The following is a 21,127-nucleotide window of genomic DNA, read 5'->3' on the forward strand; positions in this document are numbered from 1 at the left end:
AGGGGAGAAACGGAGAAGGCGGAAAATGCAGCGACGCGAATCGCACGCGGTATAGGCGCGCGCGCGCGCGCGCGCACGATCACGAATCGTGTGCACCACGAAATTATTACATACGATTGAAACTGCGAGTTGATTATAAATTTAATCACCGCGAATTATCGTGCGGCCGCAAGACAAGTTAAACCGCTTGTCCTGAAATTACGGACGAACGAGAGAAGGGCACTACAATTACGTTTCAACATTTACTTCCATGTAAATTAATATATTATTACGGTATAAATTAACGAGAAATCTTCATCGACGATTGCTCCAGACTTTCTTAGTTTCATTACTATCTGCTATTACTCGCAAACTTTTCGATGTCGCTGAACAAACGCAGTTACTACGTCCGCGGCTATTGAGTATCCAGCATGCACAATAATTGTCAACGTTGCGCAATGACATGTCACATATGATTATTAAAAGTCACCCCATAACGATACACGAATATTACGCCGACCATGGGATGCAATATTTTACACGGACACTCGCATTGATGTCATTCTCGCGAGAAGAGGATTGTCAGTCATAACGAGATAATCGAGGATCATTCTATTTCTGGTTTCGGCCGCAGTTACTACGAAACGAATGCATCCGCGAGCGTCCGTGAAATTGTCGTTATATACATAATACCCTTGATCGATTAGCAGAATTTCAAACAATTTACGCCGACGTATATGTCCCGCGTGTGAGCTTCATCGATTAAATCCGAAGCGCGTCACCGGCTATCGATTTCAAAACTCCAATATCGTATAACTCCGGCTCGTCCGGCGCTTCTCTCTGCCTCTATCTATCTATCTCTCTTTACCTCCACCTCTCTCGTCAGTTGTGTCCATCTCCGTTCACATTACCGTTTCCATGCCTCGCATTTCTCTCCTTTCCCGTGAGGTACAGAGCTGTCTCTCTTGCGGGCGAAAATAAACGGCCGCCATTTCGCGGCGATGTTGCTGGTGCCCGAGTTGAAACGAGAGCGAGACGCCGAGCGTCGCTCTCCGAAGAAGGATGGAGAGCTGACGGATGAAAAAGAGAGACGGAGAGAGAGAGAGAGAAAGAGAGAGCGAGGAAAAGAGGAAGCGAGAAAGAGACATTGACCAGGAGAAACGGGGGATTTAAACGCCAAATTCAGGACTGAACCGCACCACCCATTTTCTCCCTCCTGTCCCTCTTGAGCTCCCGCGCTACCCTCTCGTCGAGTTTTACGTCACTCGATATATGCACGCGAGTTTATGTCGGCGAGCCGGTAATTCCGGCACGGGGCAAGAGTTTCACGTATGAGCCACCCTTCCGGACCGAGGGGACGAATCGGAGGGGAAAACGAGAGATGGAAGACGGAGAGAAGGAGATGACGGTGGCGAGAAAGCGCGAGATATCCGCCTTAGGAATTTCTGAAACGTCACTCGCACGCGTAACTCGGCGGCCGTTTCGAAGGAAATTTAAGTTTCATGGGATCGAGGTGGTACCTGACTGCGAGCGAGCTGGTATACGTATAAACGGTCGTTCGTATGCACGCCGAACGAGCAGACGGATGGTGCACGGGAGCGTGTACGCGGCGATACATATATGAGCGATATGTCCCTAGATAGGCGAGACAGTCGGAACCCGGTATACGTCAGGACCCACGAATAAACTGGGGTTCGCGCGCCGTCGAGATATGACACGGTTATTAAAAATGAGTGGCCGCAGTCGGACGGACCGCGCAAAAATTGGGCGCGCGCTCTGTTTAAATAACGCTGCTCTACTTGGAATCTACTCGTGCCGAGACAAAACGCGTTCCAGCTGTATGTACCTCTCGGCCAGGTCGGGCAAGTCCCGGTCGACGAGAGAGGGAGAACAATAATAGTTGATCCACGAAAATAAGGACGGGCGAGAATGCAAGCGGCAAAGTGGATGCGCTCTCTCGTTTGTATTTTGCGTCGCGCAGGTCTCTTGCGAACGAGGAAATTACGATCTCCATTCTAAGCGGCGTCGCGACGCTGAAATTGCGTCTTAAGAGTAAGTTATTACGGCGGTTCTAATTTCTACTGCTGCGAAATTATTTATTCTCCTTCGCGCGTCGCGCTTCGACGCGAATGACGTGGGTCATTTGATCATCAAATTCGAATGTGACAGAAAAGCAACATAAAGATAAATCATACAGAATGTGACAACACAAATAAGAACTAATAACGCAATTCCGCGATTGTAATGATGGAAAATTCCTGTATCTTACCTCAACACAAATTGCTCGGTGTTCGGGGATGTGAAGCAGTCCATGCGACAGCAGGATTGAGACACCAAAAAGTCAGATGCACAAAGTAATGACTGTCATTCTCACACGACGATAAAAACCGTACAACCCGATAAAAATTGAAACGTAACGTTACACAAATCCTTTCACTCGCGATCGTCGAGGGACGCGGTCGGAATTAAAATACAATGAACAAAAAACTGCCGTCGTTCGACAACGGCAAATTAGTTGCCACGTTGCAGTTACCGGTAGAAGGAACACGCGGCGCGACGGCCGTGTAAACAAATGTTATGCAAAATTGTTTGTCGACGCGGAGTAATGCCGCAGTGGCGGGAAAGAACAAGGATACGGAGGGAGGAGAACGACAATATATGCATGGGCAATTCTCAATCGCGCTGGTCCGCGGTATGGTTTGTCCGGCGAATGATTTCCCCGATACACGCGCGTCTCGCGATTCAACGAGGAAAAAAAAAAGCGAAGCTACTCCGTCCGCTAATAAAACTTTCAATTGCGTTTCTCTCGCGAAATGCGATAAATTTCAATACCCCCGTCATCTTCGCTCGCGGCCAACTCGTTGGTAATTACACGCGCGCTTACCGTTCGCGACGCGAAAAAAAAATAAAAAAGAAGATATGAAGAGAGAAGAGAGAGAAAAAGAGAGGGGAAAAAATGTCGCGCCGCGCTAAAAAGTCTGTCGCAAAAGCGAGCTCATAGCGTAACTTTTAATTACATTTATCTGCCGGAGATGACGCGTCCCGGCCCTTTTTATCCCGCGGTTACTCTCCCCCATCCGAGCTTGAGAGCACGTCAACACTCAATTACAGTGATACACGCGCGTCTCTTCTTTCTTTCTGTCTATCGCGGATCTTTCACACAACCGTAATGCAACATTTGAAAGCCGTGCATTATTTTACGTATAAATATCTCTGAGAAATCGCGTGCATATTAAGTCACGTTTGAAATCATTCTATAGATATCTTCGAAATACGTAAACTTAATTTCTAAAATCCCCAAGTCCAGGAATATATATTTCAGTCCCTGCACGTTTAAAAAGGTTGATTCACACTATACGGCACGGACCGTCAACGACACGTACGTTCACGTACGTTAGACAAGGATGGAGACAATAGGTATCCTTGTCTAACGTATGTGTCGTTGTCGGAACGTGACGGTCCGTGCCGTATAGTGTAAATCAACCTTAAATCACCGACGAGATTACTGGGCAAATAATTTTAGTCGGATGGTAAACGAGAGCCATGAGTAAAAAATTAGTAAAAGTAAATAAGAGCGCATTCATTTCTCTCTTTCCCTTTTTTCGATTTTATGTGTTCCAATCCTCAGATTCCTCGAGGGATTTAGTCAAGTAGTATTCTCGAGTGACTAATTGGCAGTCTCAACTCACACGCGCGCACGTGACGGAGTAGCACGGATGAACGTGAAAGAGGAAACGGGAATGACAGCGGAGGGAAGGGAGACCCCCCCCCCGTGCGCGTAGAACACGTCTGTTCGCGGTCTCATTATTACGTTTCGCGGTTGTCCGTGCTGGTACGGCTACCGACAAAACATCGATGCTCGACATAACGCGCTCGCGAGCACGCGCGAGTACTTACACGCCGCGGCCGCGGAAATTGGTCTGTCAATGTCGCCGCCCTTTGGAACGTTGACAAAACGTCGACTTGGCCCGCCGGGGTTAAACGTCGCTTTGGTTGCGCGATCCGAATTTTCTATCGGGCAATTTCGGCGACTTGGAAAGCTTTTGTCATCGAGGACCGATTCGCCTGCCAATTTATCTGATCTCAATGATACGCACGTTCCGAGAGCTCGCCGTTACGTGTTATTTATCTCCCCACCTCGATACATATGTATATTCTCACGCGTAAATATCCCCAATTCAAACGATTAAAGCACCAAAAATTTGTCAGAAATTCCAGCGTGTATGCATTGAACGGATGTTCAGATTAAACGATAATTATCATTTATACTGAGAAATCGGCAGGATGTGAATCGATCAGACAAATGAAATCGAGAGCTTTTATTAGGCTGTTTAATTAATGAAAGAAACGATTTATTATAAGAGATATTCCGACATAAAAATCCCGCGAACGTGCGCCACGTAGCGCGTCTAAGCAACTACTCGGCTCGATCGCGACTGTTCCCCCCACTCGACCCACCCCCCCCCCTCCCGGAGTCGAAGGCCCGCATACCAGACAATAACAAGGGTGAGTATCGAAAATACAATATACGGCTAACGGAAAACGCGCCGTTACAATACTAATAATTTTCTTATATTCTCTCGATGTACCTTATATCTTCGCATTACGCATTTCTATCTTTTCTGATGCCTAATGTAGAAAACTATAGTTCGTACAATAATGACCTCTTGATAATATCACGCGATGTAATTGCGGAATACGAAAAGGTATACGTACCAGTTTTAAAACGTTATTTCGCTTTTTTAAATTAAACGAATAGTATTCGTGCGTACGAAAAAAACTTTATAAATTAATGATAATAAAGCAATCTCGAGGGAAATTAATAAATAGAGCGGCCGCAGCGCCCGCACGTCTGGCGTTGTCGGCCGTTGAAATTTTGAACAAACGACTTATTGCGTGCTCGCTCGTTATGGAATATCGAAGGCACAGTGCTCAATTCTAAGAAGCGTCATAAGCGGATTCGGCTCGCGCCAGAATGGAAAGAGAGAAAATGAAATTTCCGTGACTGCATCGACCTCGCTCTTCGGAACGGCTAGCTGGGGGATGAGAAAGTGGAATACGCTTCGAGAGGATTAATATCAAGAATTATACGCCAGAAAAAAAAGTGCGTTTTTAATATATTTCTAAACAAATATAATTTTGCGAGGTAAATTTTATTCACTTCCACTTGAAATAAAATTCCGATCACGAAGAATGCACCGCGTATTCTTTTCGATCGATCGTGTCTCTAAGGAAGAAAGTGTAAAAATTATTGTAGATGAGTATATATTTGTATACAATTTATCTTTGCGCTGTCTCACTAAGAATATTTTTAGTTTAATAATATAGAATATAGCACGTCTAATAGCATTATGCTAGATATAGAGAAGCAAAGTGATACTCAATGTGGATTTAATCATACTTCAACGATTAAAATGTGTTACATCGCAAATTAAACAATTTAATATTAAAAAAATTAAAATTACCATACGTATACCGTTATTCGCACGCAACTTTATTACTCGTTCGTTCAATGGACCGATTGAGTGAACGCTAAAGGCGGTTTGACCGTGACGGAAAAAAATCGGAATGTTTTTTCTCGCGACCATGAAGTGTAGTAACAGAAATCAGGTGCGCGGATTAGCGGCAACAATGACGAATGGAGTGTCGAGTGGTGGCGATTAAAATTCCACCCGCGAGAAAATCGTGGTGAAGCGCGGAAATTGTGCGCGTACGTGATTACCGTGAAAAGGTCCCTCGCACGTATCATTAAGACCTTTTCACTCGCTCTAATTTCCCGCCATTCTATACCGGGCTCGCCAACGCAGACGCAAAACCCGGAGATGGAGTCTGGAGATGAGTCTCTGACCGGAATAAACATCACATTTCGGGAATGGACTTTCTACCATCTTCGCGCGTGCCTTTTTTTTCACTGAGATTTTGTGGGTCAGTATTACTTTGACCGCGATGCTACATGTGTGAGTCTCGAAACATCATGAAAGCGGAATCATTGGCAAAGATTTCTTTCGGCAAAATGTGCAACTCGTAATAACCCTTCCATCCTTAAATTATCATTAGCACTAAAAAAAAAACATGCATGTACACACGTCGAGAATAAACATTAAAGACAGAAAAGAGGCGCGTATACAATTGCGTTAATAATCTAGTTTTCGACTCATTTGCATTAAATACACATATTGCAATAAAATTAAAATAGATTTCTAATAAGATTAGTTGTTTAAAAGCAAATAATCGCAACATTAACGAGAACAGGATGATCGCGAGGCGCTGGCCGTCGTGCGGCTGCGATTTTTCAATGAAATTCGACGAAATTCAACGAAATTCGACGCATCGGCGATTATAACGCGATCCGCTTCCAACGAGACTCATGTAAATTTCAGGAAGATTGCCGAGCGAATATTTCGTGCGATGGTGCCGACGCGAGAAAATCCGGTCGTCGCCGGATAATTCGCTGATGGCTAATGGCCATCCAACCGGAGCGGTGCACGTGCAACGCGAATTTAATTCGGTGTACCTGCATATTGCGAGTGGCGGGCGATAACACATTTATACAGGCCGCTATCCTGAAGAGCGAGGTAGTGTCTCATGCAGAAACAGAAATAAATTAATAAACAGCAGTCTATTTCCCATCGCGGAAATGACGGATTCGAATACGCGTCGAACGTGACGCCAGTAAAGCGTATTAATTATATTTCGATAATTCATCTCGCATCGAACGACTTGATCTCTAAAGCTGTATACGATGGGAAATGTATGTATGTATCAATGTATGAAAACAATAATGTCGATGCAAGTTTATAGAAAAAAATATATATTCTCAAAAATATTTTTCCTCATCCAATAATCAACTCTCTTAAAAAATAATATAAATTTTTAGCCATAAAATATATCCGTTTGCTTTAATTAGAACACATGACGACAGTCAAAATGTCAGCGGTTATATTATATGTCTTAAAATACATATATAGATTTGTAAAATGAAAGTAATTTTTCGAGAGAAAAATACGTAATAAATGGCCATCTTGATACACATGCAATCTGTTTATACTTCATCCAACGCAGCGCACAATCTGCGCAGTGCACAATATTTGTCATCAAACATGGTACAAGTGAAGTAAACAGATAAATGAAAATGAGGAACAATTGCGCGATCAAATGCATACTCGGTTATTAAATGATATTTAGTCGCCGATTGAAGTGCCGTAGATTTCGTTATCGTTTTTGGAACGACGCTCATATTGCTTATACAGAATGTTCCGGGAAGTTCCGCGGCACCAGCGCGGCGGAAAATATATTTCTGCCGTATAATTCGCACGGTATCATTTTCCCTCTCACGAATGCACCTCTTTTAAATATTCCCAGGGCAGAACTCAAGCGCGGTACACACTATTTTGGGAAACCCCCGACCGTATATAACCCGACGTTTCGCAAAACTTTTCCCGGTCGTGAAGCGGCTCCGCGCCGCTGAAAATACTCGCGACAGTTTCGCGCGAGTATTCTTTTTATTATGAAAAGATGGAAAGCGAGTCCCGCTGGAAAAATAAAGAGCGGTCCCACGCTCCCGCGCGAAAAAAGCGCTCCGCGTGAGAATACCGATCGTTATCTCGTGCAGAAAATTTAGGAGTCACGCGAAATTAGCATGAATTCAATTAAAGCCCTGCCCGTCCAGAGAGAAAATTCGATAAAAATGCGGACAACGTCTTCGCCATTTTCAGCCGAATTAGATTGCATCCGGTTCGTCAGAGAAGTCGATAGATATCTATTTTGAAAGCGCGATCTTTTAGTTTTGCGCGACCCATTTCAAAAGAACGCATTGAGAGCTGTAACGTTATCGTTCAGGATATGCGCGCGGTTTGTCAAACTTCACACTCCGAGTAGAAAGTGATGGACTCGGTTGCTGGTTACGTGATGGACGTATGTACATTAGACTCGCGAGTAGCCTTGGAACCGAAATAATTGGAACTCGGGTGCCCGTGAAAGCAGTGCGAGATATGAATATATAATAAACGCAATTGTCGCGTTTTTTTTAGAAAATGCGAAGTATTAGTTCGACAGTATCTTGATGTAAGTCTGGACGGCGCACTTTCTAAAGAAATTTTAATTGCAGTGCAAAGGCAGACACTTTAAGCATTAATTAAATAATTTATTAAATTATTTAACTTAAAAATACAGATTGTTTTATTTAAAAAAAATATCCGGAATTACACACAGCTCTTAAAATAATATAAAAAAGTAATGCTTGTTAATTCGTTGTAGCACATTTTTGTCGCAGTATATTTACGACGATAAATTGATGAATCTGCAGAGCGTTCGCGCAGATGTGAAAAAGAAGAAACGTGGAAAGTCAGGTATGATTTGGATCGCATCCAAACGTAATCGGAACTGTCGGTTCTACTGTGCGCGAAAGTATCGTATGCAGGAAGTTTTGAACGGTCGTTTTGTCATGCCCGAGTTCATATCGGAGGAACGTGTTACGATGAACGAGAAACGCGGATGACGCTTCGCTCCTGTATGATGTTATAAATAAGCGTTCGCGACAAAATGCACGCTGAATTGTTCGAGATATTACCGTTAATTTGTAACCGTCTGGATTTCCAATTAAGTAGCAATGGTCTCGAATATTTCAATATAAATAATCCAGCGCCAAGAGTAAAAGTAAAATAAACCGGTCAAAGTATATATTAGAGAATACCAATGTGTTGTAGTGTCTTGATATAACAATTAGGATAAGCTAGACCTGTTTTGACGCCTAAGGCAATCGCCTGTCCTGTCTGCTTGCATCGTAATTTGATCTTGAACTTGGAGCAACTATATGCCGACACGCGTGGATTGGAGTCACCTTTCACATATCGACACTGTATTACTCTATTGATTAAATAATTGAGTAGAAGTTAAAGTTCATGTATGTATATCTACATTTTTAATTAAATTCAAAGTATTTTCCATACGTTTATGTATATTATCAAAAGTATGCATATACGTAATATGTAAATATGCAGTCCAGAAAGGAATATAAGTTATATACCCCTAACGATGATCTAAACGGTTAAAAGAGATAAGAAGAAAGTAATTTTTCTAGCGGTAATAAAAACGCTGCAATAAAGCACGCTGCGATGCGCGCGATGAATTGATTATGAATGTATTTTATAAAATTATAAATGCTAACGAGAATACTTGATTAACGCACGAAGGACAGAATGAAGTTGCGCGCTCGGACTGGCGCTCAATTCGTTATTGTCTTTCTAAACGAGAGAGCACTCGGCGACATGGACCAAATTAACGGTGCGCGGTTAGGTATGTTAAGCGAAAGGGGGAAGAAACCTCGATATACAACGTCTCGTGTCTTTTGTGAAACGTCGGAGAAAGTCGGTAAACCGTTTTCCTCGCGTGGAATCGCGAAGACGGTGGAAACGACGAAGCGACGGAGCACAACGGAGGTTAAAATTTGATGCAACCTCGCCTATAGGGTTACACGTGGGAAGCCGTGCCGCTCGAAACAAAAGCGGCGTGACGTAAGCAATTGCGAGCGCGTGCCGTTCCGACTTCGCCTTCTCCGCGGAGATACATTGTACCGTGATAATGAAAGCGAACTGTAACACAAGCGTGCAACAGTCGTACAAAAATAGAAATGCCAAAGTACGCAAGAGTAAACGATAGTTTATCCTTAAAGCTGCATGTGTCGTCGAAATCTCGGTTATGTTATGTTTTTTTCTAAATAAATTTTGTGCAATTCCGTCTTAATCGTATAAATAAAAATAATCAGATTATGAGAAAGAATAAGAAAAATTGAAATTTTATTTTTGTAAAATGCGTTTTGAGATTCACGTTAGAAATTCAATATTTTTCCTAAAGAACGCTTGGTGAAAAGTTTCGATAGTACTATGAAATACGATGAAACACGAAAAACTAGTATTTAGATGTAAATGTCTATTCATTTGCGTGTTCGACTTGTTTTCGAGCTAACTTTCTTAGTTTGTCAGACATGTTTTGATACTTTAGTTCGTATATCTTTCTACGAGACATCTCGCTATCTTGAAGTAAAATTTAATCGAGCACTCAAGACCGATATCAGATGCAATTAATAACAATATTGCTCCCCCCCCCAAAAAAAATACGTCAATGAAAACGCATCTTTAGATAAAGCGAATCGCTTTCAAACATAAATATGCATATCCCGTTTCTACAAATGTTGCTCTAAAAGAGCTTCTCTCTGTTTTTCTCTTCGCAGCATACTTAAGCTTCGAATTTCATCGCACGAAACGTGCGCGATAATGGGTTAAGTATAGCGGCATGTAAACCGAGACTTTCGTAATGCAAGATCCCGCGCGCGTTGCATCCGTGGCATTCGTCGTTCATGTGCTTTTGTCGAGGCGACTGGGTCGCCCCCGACAAACTGGTAAACTGGCAAGTTCCAAGTGTCGCCGGGAGACCGTGGCTCGTTGCTTTCTCCGTCCTTCTCCGACCGCCCGCGCTGGCATTTCGAAAGAGCTCGAAGTCGCGGAACAATGAGACCTGATATCGCTCGGTTCAACTACGTACCTCTCTTCTCCCTCGCCACCGTCAACGACGACGACGACGACGACGAGAACGACGTCGTGCCACCACGTCGACATCGCCCGTGTTATTGTGCGCACGTCGGGGACGGCTTACCTAATGGCGTACAATTATCGTCCCTGAAAAACTCACCCCGCCAGACGGTCTCCTTTTTTCTCACCTCCCGCTCTTTTCTCTCGGTTTATGGAATCAACGTTTTAGCGCTCGCGGCCGCTCAGGATGTAATTAATCCTCCGGCGCGTTTAGCCGCTGAAAATGAGGATAGACGTTTATGCGTAAACTTGCGCGCTTTCTTATAACGCCGTGACGGATGGAATCTCGCATTTATCTGCGCGATGTAAAAACGCGACGGAATGCAGATCCGCGGACTGTCCTATGCTTCTAGTGTTTTAGAGATTGGTATATTTTCTTACGTTCGCCGCGTGGACGTGCGACGGCAATACTTTCACGACAACGTAGCGAAAACCATGCACCGAAATTCCAACAAATTATATAAAAGGCCGCCTTAATTGTTCCAGTGTGCTCGTTGTGCGAAAGCGAGACGATTTCTGCGACTGCGGGAATGCCGAAGCTACACCGCAAATTGACTCTTTCGAAGGGAACTGAAATTCTGTCGGGCAAAACGACCACGCCCGAGATTTTTGTGCTTTCGTTACGAATGGAAATTTTTGTTTAATTTTACCAGAAAACCGCATCTGAAAAAATAGCGCCGATAACGGTCGGATCCGAGTAGTCGCGGCCAGTAATTGTCAACCGCGGGACCGCGGCCGCGGATTTGTTGTCCGTTTCCTCCGAGGAAACGTTTTGCCCGCTTTTCATCCTCGTTTTTCCCATTTTCTGACTAATTTTCGCGCCGCCCACCCGATTACGTCATGCGCCGCTAAAAAGTCTCCGCCAAGCGCTACCGTATCAAGATCATCATTCGCGAAACGGCCATTTACGATAGGACATTTTCCGCATCGGTTTCAATGATCTGGCGTGAAAGAATGGGGCTGCTTTCTACGCAGAAAGTCTAATTGTTGCATTTAGAATACGAGCTCCCTCACCTCTCTCTCTCTCTCTCTCTTTCTCTTAAATCTCTCCTACACACTTGTTCTCAACGTTCGTGATTTTTTGCTAGATACGATGTTGCCAAGATTTAAATGCCCGAAGGCTCGAAAGCGTAAGAATAATCTTCGCCGCTCATCTGTAAACGTTAACGATCTGAAGATCGGATTGTTCAATTCACTCACTTAGCACTTTGTGAATTGAAAGAGCCCCCCGCGATGCTCCACTTTTCTCGATAATCGCGCAAATAATTGTAATCGGTCTAATGGAAAGCCGGGGCAGCTTGTGAACCGCCTAAAAAGTTCCCTCGGAAAGTAATCAGCTTAATCAGACACAGACAATTACGTGTAATTATACCGGGCGCCACGCAATTTCTCCTTTCGATCTACTCGCAACGCTTCTTTACGAGGTAACGCGCTTAATGCTCGCGAGAGTTTACGCGGGCGATAAAACCGAAGTTGACGGTGCGGCGCAGGAACGCAGGCTCATTGTCAGACTAGAAGAAGAGACAGCCTCGCGCGACGCTCGTGCGTCGGACGTTATCTTAATATTTCGCGCGAAAGGCAATGAAACTTAAACGATCGTAGTTTCTCGTACTCTCGTACTGCGTTACGCGTCCTTTACGAGAGACAGCAACGGGAATTTCGTTTCTTTATAAGCACGCCACTTATATACGTGCCTTTCTCTGATAAAATGTACGCGGACGGACATTAAATCTTGCACGTTTAGCGTAATTAGTATTTGCTCGTTCAAACTTTACTTAGCTGTCAGCTGATCGGCGTGTTTCACTGATCAATCTCAGTCAAGTACGGACGATCAAGATTTAGGAAGATAAGTTACCAACAAAACTTATACAAGTTCTAGAAATTAAACGAATTAAGCACGTCTGAAACCAGTGCCATTTTTACGATTAACAATGATAAATTTAATGATATATCAGATACGAAATTGTAATATTAATTTCATCTGTTAAAATAAACATATGTGAGGCAGAAGTCCGCAAGAAAATGACATTGGTCGCTCACCCTATACTTTCCCCAAAATGCGTCAATTAATCGCGATCATTTTCGAGACTTCGAAGCGTATCCAGTTCCCAACACTCTCGCTGAGAATCGTTTGGCCGTGAGCGTGCAACGCGGGGCCGCTATCTTTCTTCCCACCACGGCGAAAGGCGACCGCGGCGAGCAAAAGCAAGAGTCAACGTACGTACGCTCGGTTCCGCTCCGCGACGGCGAGGATACTACCGACAGTGTGCCATCGAAAGGATTCAGTTTCCGCGTGGTCTCCGGCGCGTCGGTCACGCCAGGTGTTGTTTCTCTACCTGCCCGCTCCGCGTGTCCTCCACTCACGGTGAGCACGCACGTAACACCGTGGAGATGCGCTCGACGCTCCGCAATGTTCATCGCGCCCAAGTTGCGCTACTCTCGCTGGGTGAGTACGAGATGCGGATGCGAAACTCTCGCGATACGATGCTCAACGGATTAGTTGTAGGAAGTTATGCGCGGGCCAAATCGGCGAATTCACGATCCGGTGGGCGCACCGAAGACGGCGAAGACGCGAGACGCGAAAGTCTAGCTATTGACGCGCGAACTTGACCATTGTCTCGAGAAGAAAATATACGATTGAAATAAATGTTCGCGCGATACTGTAGCGTGACGGAAATGTAATACTGTTCGGCATTGAAACATCGGCGTGACGCTTGGCTGCTCAAAAATCTAAGTAATCGCCGTAATCGGTGTTATAAATAATGAATGTAATACTTGTAAATCAAATGGACGTTACTTAAGATTGTAACGTTGTGTGATTAAAAATGTAACTTATAAGTAATAAAATTGAATAATTATCAGAAATCACACAAAGATTATTTTGAATATCAAGTCGAGAAATAATCTTGGTCTATTTTCGGTATTGCAATCAACTCGAGAACATCATTGAGATGCATCCTCGATGCTAAGTACATGATCGCTCGGTGCAGAGGATTGTATGCCACGTAAACACGCGTTCCCTGACACGTGCCGAGGTCCCCGGGGAATCTGTCGAGAATCGAGGGCAAATGGTTAGCACCGCCCAGCCATCGTCTATATATCCGTTCCGTTTTCACGGAACTCGGAGTTGCCGTAAACCCGGCTGGAATCGTATCTCCGGCTGACGTCAGGCGTCGTCCTAGCCGTCGGCGCCGACGTCGACGCCGTCGCCGACGCCAATGTTGACGCGGACGACGATGCCAACAGCAGCGTCGGAACACCACGGGGAAATCAAGCGTTCTCCGCTTTTATTTGCATAAAATAATGGGACTGACCGCGTCACGTTCGAAACGTCGGCCTCGCAGATTTTCCCTGCGAGTTTCATTATTCCCCGGCACACCTGCCGGCCCGAGACCGCGCGATGGTACGCTTCGATTCCGCGTTCGGCAACAACAGGCGACAGTCATTAAGCCGGATGCAAATGGGACAGAGCACGCGTAAGGAAATTCCCAGCGCAAATTTCTTTCTCTTGTCGCGTGTCGCGAGTAGAATCGAGCAGTGCGCGGAGAAGCTGATGAATGCCTATATAGAAAGAGAATGCAATTGCGAGAGAAGGATTAAAGGATGTCAAATCTATCAAACATAAATATATCTGTCTTCGTTCGTGTGCACTGGTGTAAATGTAAAACTCGCGTGAAATGAAGGTATAAATTTGCGGCTGTGGGGAAAAAGGACAATATGAACTTGGAAAGTTCCACAGACGCTTGTGGATAACTACCATGTTCTGTACATGAGAGATAAGTGGCTCACGGCCGTGTTTTTTCGGTCATTATTTACGCAATCGCGCTAATTTCACGTGAACCCTTTCTATTATTTTTTTCTTCGCTCCAAGCGCGACGTCTCACGAAATCCATGGCGGTTGAATAGTGGTGGCACCGCGCCGCAAAATGGGATTATGTCTCGAATTCGTGGTAAAGCCCGACAGTGCAAACTAATTCGTCGCTCGGTTATATTTTTAATTCGCGGGCAGGCGTACGCGCGGATCGGCGAAAAAAACCGCTTTTGCCAGCGATTGTAACCGGGCGAACGTAACCGTACGTGCGCCTGTACAAACGTCATCGGACCGATGGTTCGGAATCCCGGCCGCCGCTATCATCCGGCTGCTATCCCAACCCAGAGCGCGGCACTTAATCCCGGCAAATATAGACGGAATTCCGCAGCATTGTTGCGCATACGACGAGCAGATTTGAATATTACCGTTGCGCACGCATCACGCTAATCGCTCCCTTTCGCTCGGCTATACTGCGATTAATTATCGGCTGAGCGCGTAATCCAGCTCGCACGCGAGTGAAACTTGGGACGAAATCAATTTTCGTCGGATTCAAATCCTAAAAGCGTTATCTGGCGATTGTCAACGCGTGCTCCCGATCGGATCATCGTGTAAATCCAGCGAAATATTAACATTGCGCTACGCAAACGCCGAAGAGATGAAACTTGGATCTTAACATAACGGATAAATCTAACATTTAGCGTAAAATCTAAAATAGCTTAAAATCCATGAATTAGTTGGTCCAAAAGTTCCGATACGAATAAATGTGAAAGATAAATCCTGCTCCGATGTGAATAGTACATCTTGGAGTAACTACAAATTAAATGAAGGAGGTATACGAAGCTGCTAGCTCTGACAGTTAATTCTGGAAACTCGCCAGAGTCCCAGACATATATATCCACAAATGGACGACCAAAATCGAGGAGCTGAAATATTTACGCGGAAGTTTAGACGGAGGATTACGTAAACAGTAGAATTAGCGGATCTTCGAATCATTCGTCGCGTCCTTGGGTCTTCGAAATGTGGATTTATATGCCAATTTTAAATCCTATAATGTGGGTTAATGCATATAGCAAAATCTTTCTGAATCCCGCGTCGCACGCTACCCTTCGACCAGCGACGTATGTATCCTTTGCAGGAATCAAACGTCGACGGAGTGCAGACGGCAGATCACCGATGAATTTTTCAACGTGCTTAAACCAGAAATTCCCCTGCTCGTCTAGCACAGAGTCGGTCGGTGATGTGGTTATAAGCGTCGCTATCGATGCGCTCGGGCGTATCCATTAAATCGGTCGATATACCGATGGTATTGTAAATACGATACGTGAGCCAAAGATCCTTACGACCGCTCGTACGGCAAACGCTGACAAAGGTCTTCAGAAAACTCCTCCGCAAGTCCCTCCTATTCTCCCCCCGCGTTTCTTTCCGATTTCGCCGTAGAAAAGACCAGCCCTCACACAATACACCCACCCACACACACACACAGACGTCCACACGAACGTCTCTCCCGATCGTGAAACTCCGCGACGGTGTTTCATCGTGTTACGTGCTGGCTTCGGACGTTTTTCTTCTTACAACGGAATCGGTTTTCGCCGACGAGGCGGTCGTAAAATTTAACGACGTTAATTCGGGGCCCGCCGGAATCTCGTCGCGAAACAACCGAGCAGGAGTGAAATCGAACTTCCTAATTCGTCCAGCTTTTAAAATGTATTGGGCATCCTAAATAAAATGTTATTCACAAACGTGAATTTAATAAAAGAAAAAAATTAATATTCTTTACTCTAGATTTTTAGGTCCCAAGCGCCATGACGATCATATTGCAAAAATCGAAAAAGCAAGTTGAGATATACGCAAATAACCGTACCGCGATCCTTCCAACTCGTCGTTCAACAACGCGGTCCAAGACTCCCAACCAATACAAACATACAGACATGGCTTTCGCACTCTCGGTTATACCCGGAACAAACTGAAGAGATTCGGACGAGAGACGAATCGCGCGAAAGTTTATTAACCGCAACGGGGCTGCGGCTTGTCTCGCGCGACAAGTAAGTAATTTGTATTCGCAACAAGTTTCTCACGTCGGTAACGAAATATCGGGGCACACGCACGTATATCGCGGCTTTCCGCCGCGGACTCGACAAATTTACTTGCGCTCGTCGAATCACGCTGGAATGCGTTAACGATGAATAAAAGAACCGGAACGATGAGAAAAAAGTAGAAAGGAAAGGGTGCCAAAGGCAGGCGGGTCTCTCGCTCGACGAAACGCATCGTCGCGTAGTCGCGTCGCGTCGTCGTGGTGCCGCAGCGTCGCGTGCGATTTGTACTACGCCAAGACAAAAGACGGCACGCGATATCTCAGGCATCGCGATAAAACATGCCGTCACGCCAATTTCGCTCGCGTGTCGGCAACGGGACGTGGAACACACGGGAAACCCGAGCGTGCGTCCTCCATGCATACGTGGGAAATCCTCGTTAACGCGGTATATGATCGTTGCGTCGCAATAATTTTCATGCGTTCCGTGAATCTTATGTTTTTTACTTTCGACCCGCGAGCACGATATTCTCCTGTCCCTTATAAGATTTATAAACCGATTATTATGTCCTCATCAATCTCACCGTGCGCACCGAATTGCCGCAATCTCCGTTTCGCCCGTTTGCTTTGAGAAAAAAAAATGGAGCGATGTACTCCGACACTTGATTGATAATATAATGCGGGAATTGTGCTTTCTATCGATATATATATGCGAATTTTTAACAATTTCCTTCGATTGCTTTTGTATTTCTCGGAGTCTATTTTGACGTTTCACAAGCGAGGCTCCGAGCGTGGAAGAAAACATCGCGAGCTGACGGCTCGACAGTACGGAATAACAAGCATATAATGCACTGGAACGGAAGTGTAAAGGCGACGTGTTCCGCGGCGAAGATAGAAATTGCGCGACTCGCCGGAGGTTTTTCCTCCCTATTGCCAGAGCAGTTTGCGTTTCCGTGCATAGGTATAAGGTTTCGCGTAGCAATCGCGGGACGCGTTATTATCCGTACACAAGCTCGCTTCTCTCGCGCGCGAGTTTACCGCACACGTTTCGCGACGCCGCGCGCCGGGTGAGACGTCTCCTTCAGCGAACCGCATTTTCTGCATGGCAACGCGCTCACGCGCGTTGCAATTTCTATTCCCTGCATTTTATTTATGTTTCTCCAATTCTTCGCCCTCCGCCTTCGCTCGCGACCTCCACATCCTCCGTCTTCCCCCCCCCCCCGCGCGATTCCTCGCGGCGTGGTCTCTGTGTGTGCGTTGGTGATTTGTAACGTAAACTGATACTCTCGGCTGCTTTCACCTGACCGACGACTTCGAGTAACACGGTAATACAACCCGCCGTTGATACCTGTTGTAATTAATGCAACCCAATTTGCCATTACGCCTTTTCCGTTACGTTACGGCATTAACGGGCAAAATTTACATAACGCCGGTGCAGGAAAGGAATCGTACGAGCGCGGCGCAGCAACGTGTGGAGAACGACGCGCGTTCGTTCAATGAAATCTGATATTTATTCTTTCTTTCTCTTAGATCTTTCTCTTTCTCCGGAATCGGTTTCATATATTTAATAGAAATTCTCCCCGGGGTTTCCCCGACGCGGTAGAACGAAAGCAGACAGAGACGCAGAGAGGGTGAAGAGAGGGATACGGAGGAACGAGCAACGGTGCGCATTCGATAAATACAATTTATGATCGCGGACGATGGCGTATAAATTTTTATGATGATCAGGTAGCAGCAGCGTTTGATATAGCCATACGCGACCCGACATCCAGGACGCTCGCCGCCAGTACACAATCGCGTGCGAAGGGCGACATTGGCGATGGACGTGGCTCGAATCGATCGAACAATCTCTTTATGGCCTGTGCGGCCTCGTATAGAGGTGACGTTACGTCGGCTTAATCACTCGCGGACTAGGCGCGAAAATTAAATTTAACACGATGTCGGTCGAGTTACCCAACGTCTCTCATAGAGTTCGGTTGGTTTAATTTTGTCGAGAGAGTATCTCTTGGAAAACGTGCTTTGACTTTGAAAAACCGCACAAACCCGAGTGAAACCTAGTCAACACTGGAAAGGGTTAAAATCTTCTGTATCACTATGATGCTTATCGGCTGTTCGGAAATGTATATAGGCTGATAGATCTATAAACTAGTGTGAAATTTTCAGATCATTGTTGCGCGAGGATTAAACGGATAAAACAATCAAGCGAAAACAATCCACCATGCTCGCATTCCCACGCCGACCGTGTGCGCGAGCCAAAGCCGCGGAAGTGGCTTTCCTGCATGCAAATTTCGTGCATTCCTGTTTCACCAAAATTACGTTTCTCTTACAACTTCCTACAGGAAGTATTAGCTGATTGAGGAATCCGCTTGCGCGCGGCACACGCCAGCCGGTAGGTATACGTCCAGTTCTCGATCAGGGCCCGTTGCGCGCGCTCGTTAATAAATATAATTTCTGGACGGCGCCGGCGTACGATCGATAGGTACGAAGGTGGAAATCGGGAACAATAGTTATCGACGGACGCTTTCCAGGCCGCGAAAACATTGCCGCGCTATTAGTCAACGGTAAAACGGCCGACCGGTCGCGATCATAAAAATCATTGTCAGTGTGAACGTAATGTATTACACCGCAAACGTACGGTGAAACGATCGTCATCGTTTCAATAGATTTATCTTCAAACGATCGTCATCGTTCCAACAGATTTATCTTTAAGCGCTCGTCATAATATACCTCTGTCCAATTTATGGATAATCGGAATAGAGTGCAAATATACATATTTTGTTATTCCCCTTTCATGTCAAATTAATTAACCTCGCAAATCTACACACAACATCTGTAGTACGTACATTATTGCTGTCTAGACGGCGTTTTATTCGAGAATAAAATGGTTTTGACTTTTATCTGAATGATATTTCAATCTTTAGAGCTTATCACGCTTTCGGAATGACCGATTCAATTACTACGCGAAAGGATTATTTACGCCTGACGCGAGATCGGCGCTCATTCGAAAGTTAAAGCTCGATGATCCGAAGTGTCAGCGGCGTTCCTGCCAGTCATCGACAGAGGGATTAAACTCGTTTCACCACGTGTCACAATTGATCGGTATTAATCAAGCGAGCCGCGCAGGACTGGACTGCTGATGCCAGTTAATTAGAAAATCACTCATGCGCTGCGACATTGCGATAACGGTTTTTTCTCTTCTCGTTCGTCCTTCCTCCTCCTCGAGCCTCGGGGAGGACCCCCGTCAGAGGCTGGAGAGGAAATCGTTGATATCATATTTATTACTTTCGACGAGCGTCGCAATAACGAGCCGTCATTCGCTGGTAAAAGCTGCACTACTTGCCGGCGTTTGTGAGAGCGCATGATATTGATATCCGGACAAATATATTTTCCCAAGATCCAAGTAACTATCAAAGTTTACTTAGCAACTAGGTTGTCACCTGACTCGCCACTCCTTACCCGGCGTTGCTCCTTTTGCTGTCGCAACTCCGGTATACGTCAAATCCGATCCTTAATAATAATCATGGAAACTGAGGAACACAGTATTTGGGATATTAAAAAAATGTAGAGATTCGAGTGTTTTTAAGACTGAGAAAATAGGATCTGAAGAAAATTAAGGCACGTAAAAAAAGCCAAAATAAGCAATTAAAAACTCTAAGATTGCGTGTTGGATTCGTAGATCTAACGGCAATATTTATGTGTCTACATAAGGGAGAAATAGATATACGTTCAAAATGTACTTTCGATTCGATCGCGTGCAACGAACGATGACGCGAATGCGCGACGCAAGAAACGAAACTGAAATGCGATAATGAGTACGTAACTCTGACGTGGCTGAATTAATAATAGATGATGATTGTCTGGTGAGCCATAAAAGCGCCATCTTGTACCGCAACACCGCGCGGTTTTAACTTCCATATTAAGACCTACTAGGATATTGAAAAAGCTGCTACGGGAAATGGCGAAAAAGCGCAGCTGTCACAACGTACAGTGACATCGCGCGACCGGTTTGTGAGAATTTAATCTTGATCCATCTGATTGACGCGATTACCAGTGGCGCGAGTTTGCTTTTCGCTATACCGCGCGTGAACCAAAGTTATGGCACAAAATGCTTTCCAAAAATAATAGCAGAATCTTACTTTCTAACACAACATTTTTCAATTAGTACTTGCACGAAATATTCCATCGGAATTTCTATTGGAAAGTAATATTTCAAAATTCCAGGTATCGTAATGAAAGCACATGTTGATTGTACTATTCGACTAGCTTGCGGTCATCGAGACACGCGAATAGAAAATCGATATCTGTAATCTATAAGAATCAAGGTTCTGGGTAATGCGATTTTGTAATCGTAACCCCGCATCAGTTCAGACAGCAGATATTAACGGGAGATAAGTAAAATACCGAGGAATCCATTAGAAAATTGCAGATAAATATGAGCAAGCTTTTAACAGTAATTTCTAATATTTGCTGCGCGCTGTCTGATACACCATTAATATTAATTGATCTCACCGCGTCCGGCCTATTATAGTAGAGTCAACGTGCACTCGCAAATATTTGTCACAATTATCTGTACATCGCCGAGAGAAAAATGGAAAAACACGTTCATGTTTTTTTTTATTCGTGTATATATACCGCATTTCCGCACTCGCTTTCATCCGTTCACCTACGCCGTTGCCGCGTGTGAAAGTGCAACGAATTCCCGTGATGGATATTTGTTCCGAT

The 21,127-nt window shown here is 44.9% G+C and overlaps 2 protein-coding genes across 6 annotated transcripts in view; one reads left to right on the top strand and one right to left on the bottom strand.

Moving 5' to 3' along the window:
- Positions 1–21,127, bottom strand: part of Qin (tudor domain-containing protein qin) — a 143,562-nt gene that overhangs the window by 94,359 nt on the left and 28,076 nt on the right. The window contains exon 1 of one of the 5 annotated variants that reach the window (XM_077409441.1): positions 2,249–2,336. The exons of the other annotated variants lie outside the window; for them this stretch is intronic. The gene's annotated coding sequence lies outside the window, so the exon portion shown is untranslated. Of the gene's footprint in view, positions 1–2,248; positions 2,337–21,127 lie in introns of those variants that run through there. 5 annotated transcript variants of the gene reach the window in all.
- Positions 12,832–21,127, top strand: part of LOC143899335 (uncharacterized) — a 33,153-nt gene continuing 24,857 nt past the window's right edge. The window contains exon 1 of the mRNA XM_077409561.1: positions 12,832–13,011. Coding sequence (XP_077265687.1) covers positions 12,957–13,011 — 55 coding nt within the window. The 5' untranslated portion in view covers positions 12,832–12,956. The remainder of the gene's footprint in view (positions 13,012–21,127) is intronic.

Source organism: Temnothorax americanus, unplaced genomic scaffold, assembly GCF_048541705.1.
Source record: "Temnothorax americanus isolate GAGA-0224 unplaced genomic scaffold, ASM4854170v1 Scaffold10, whole genome shotgun sequence".
Classification (NCBI taxonomy): Eukaryota; Metazoa; Arthropoda; class Insecta; order Hymenoptera; family Formicidae; genus Temnothorax; species Temnothorax americanus.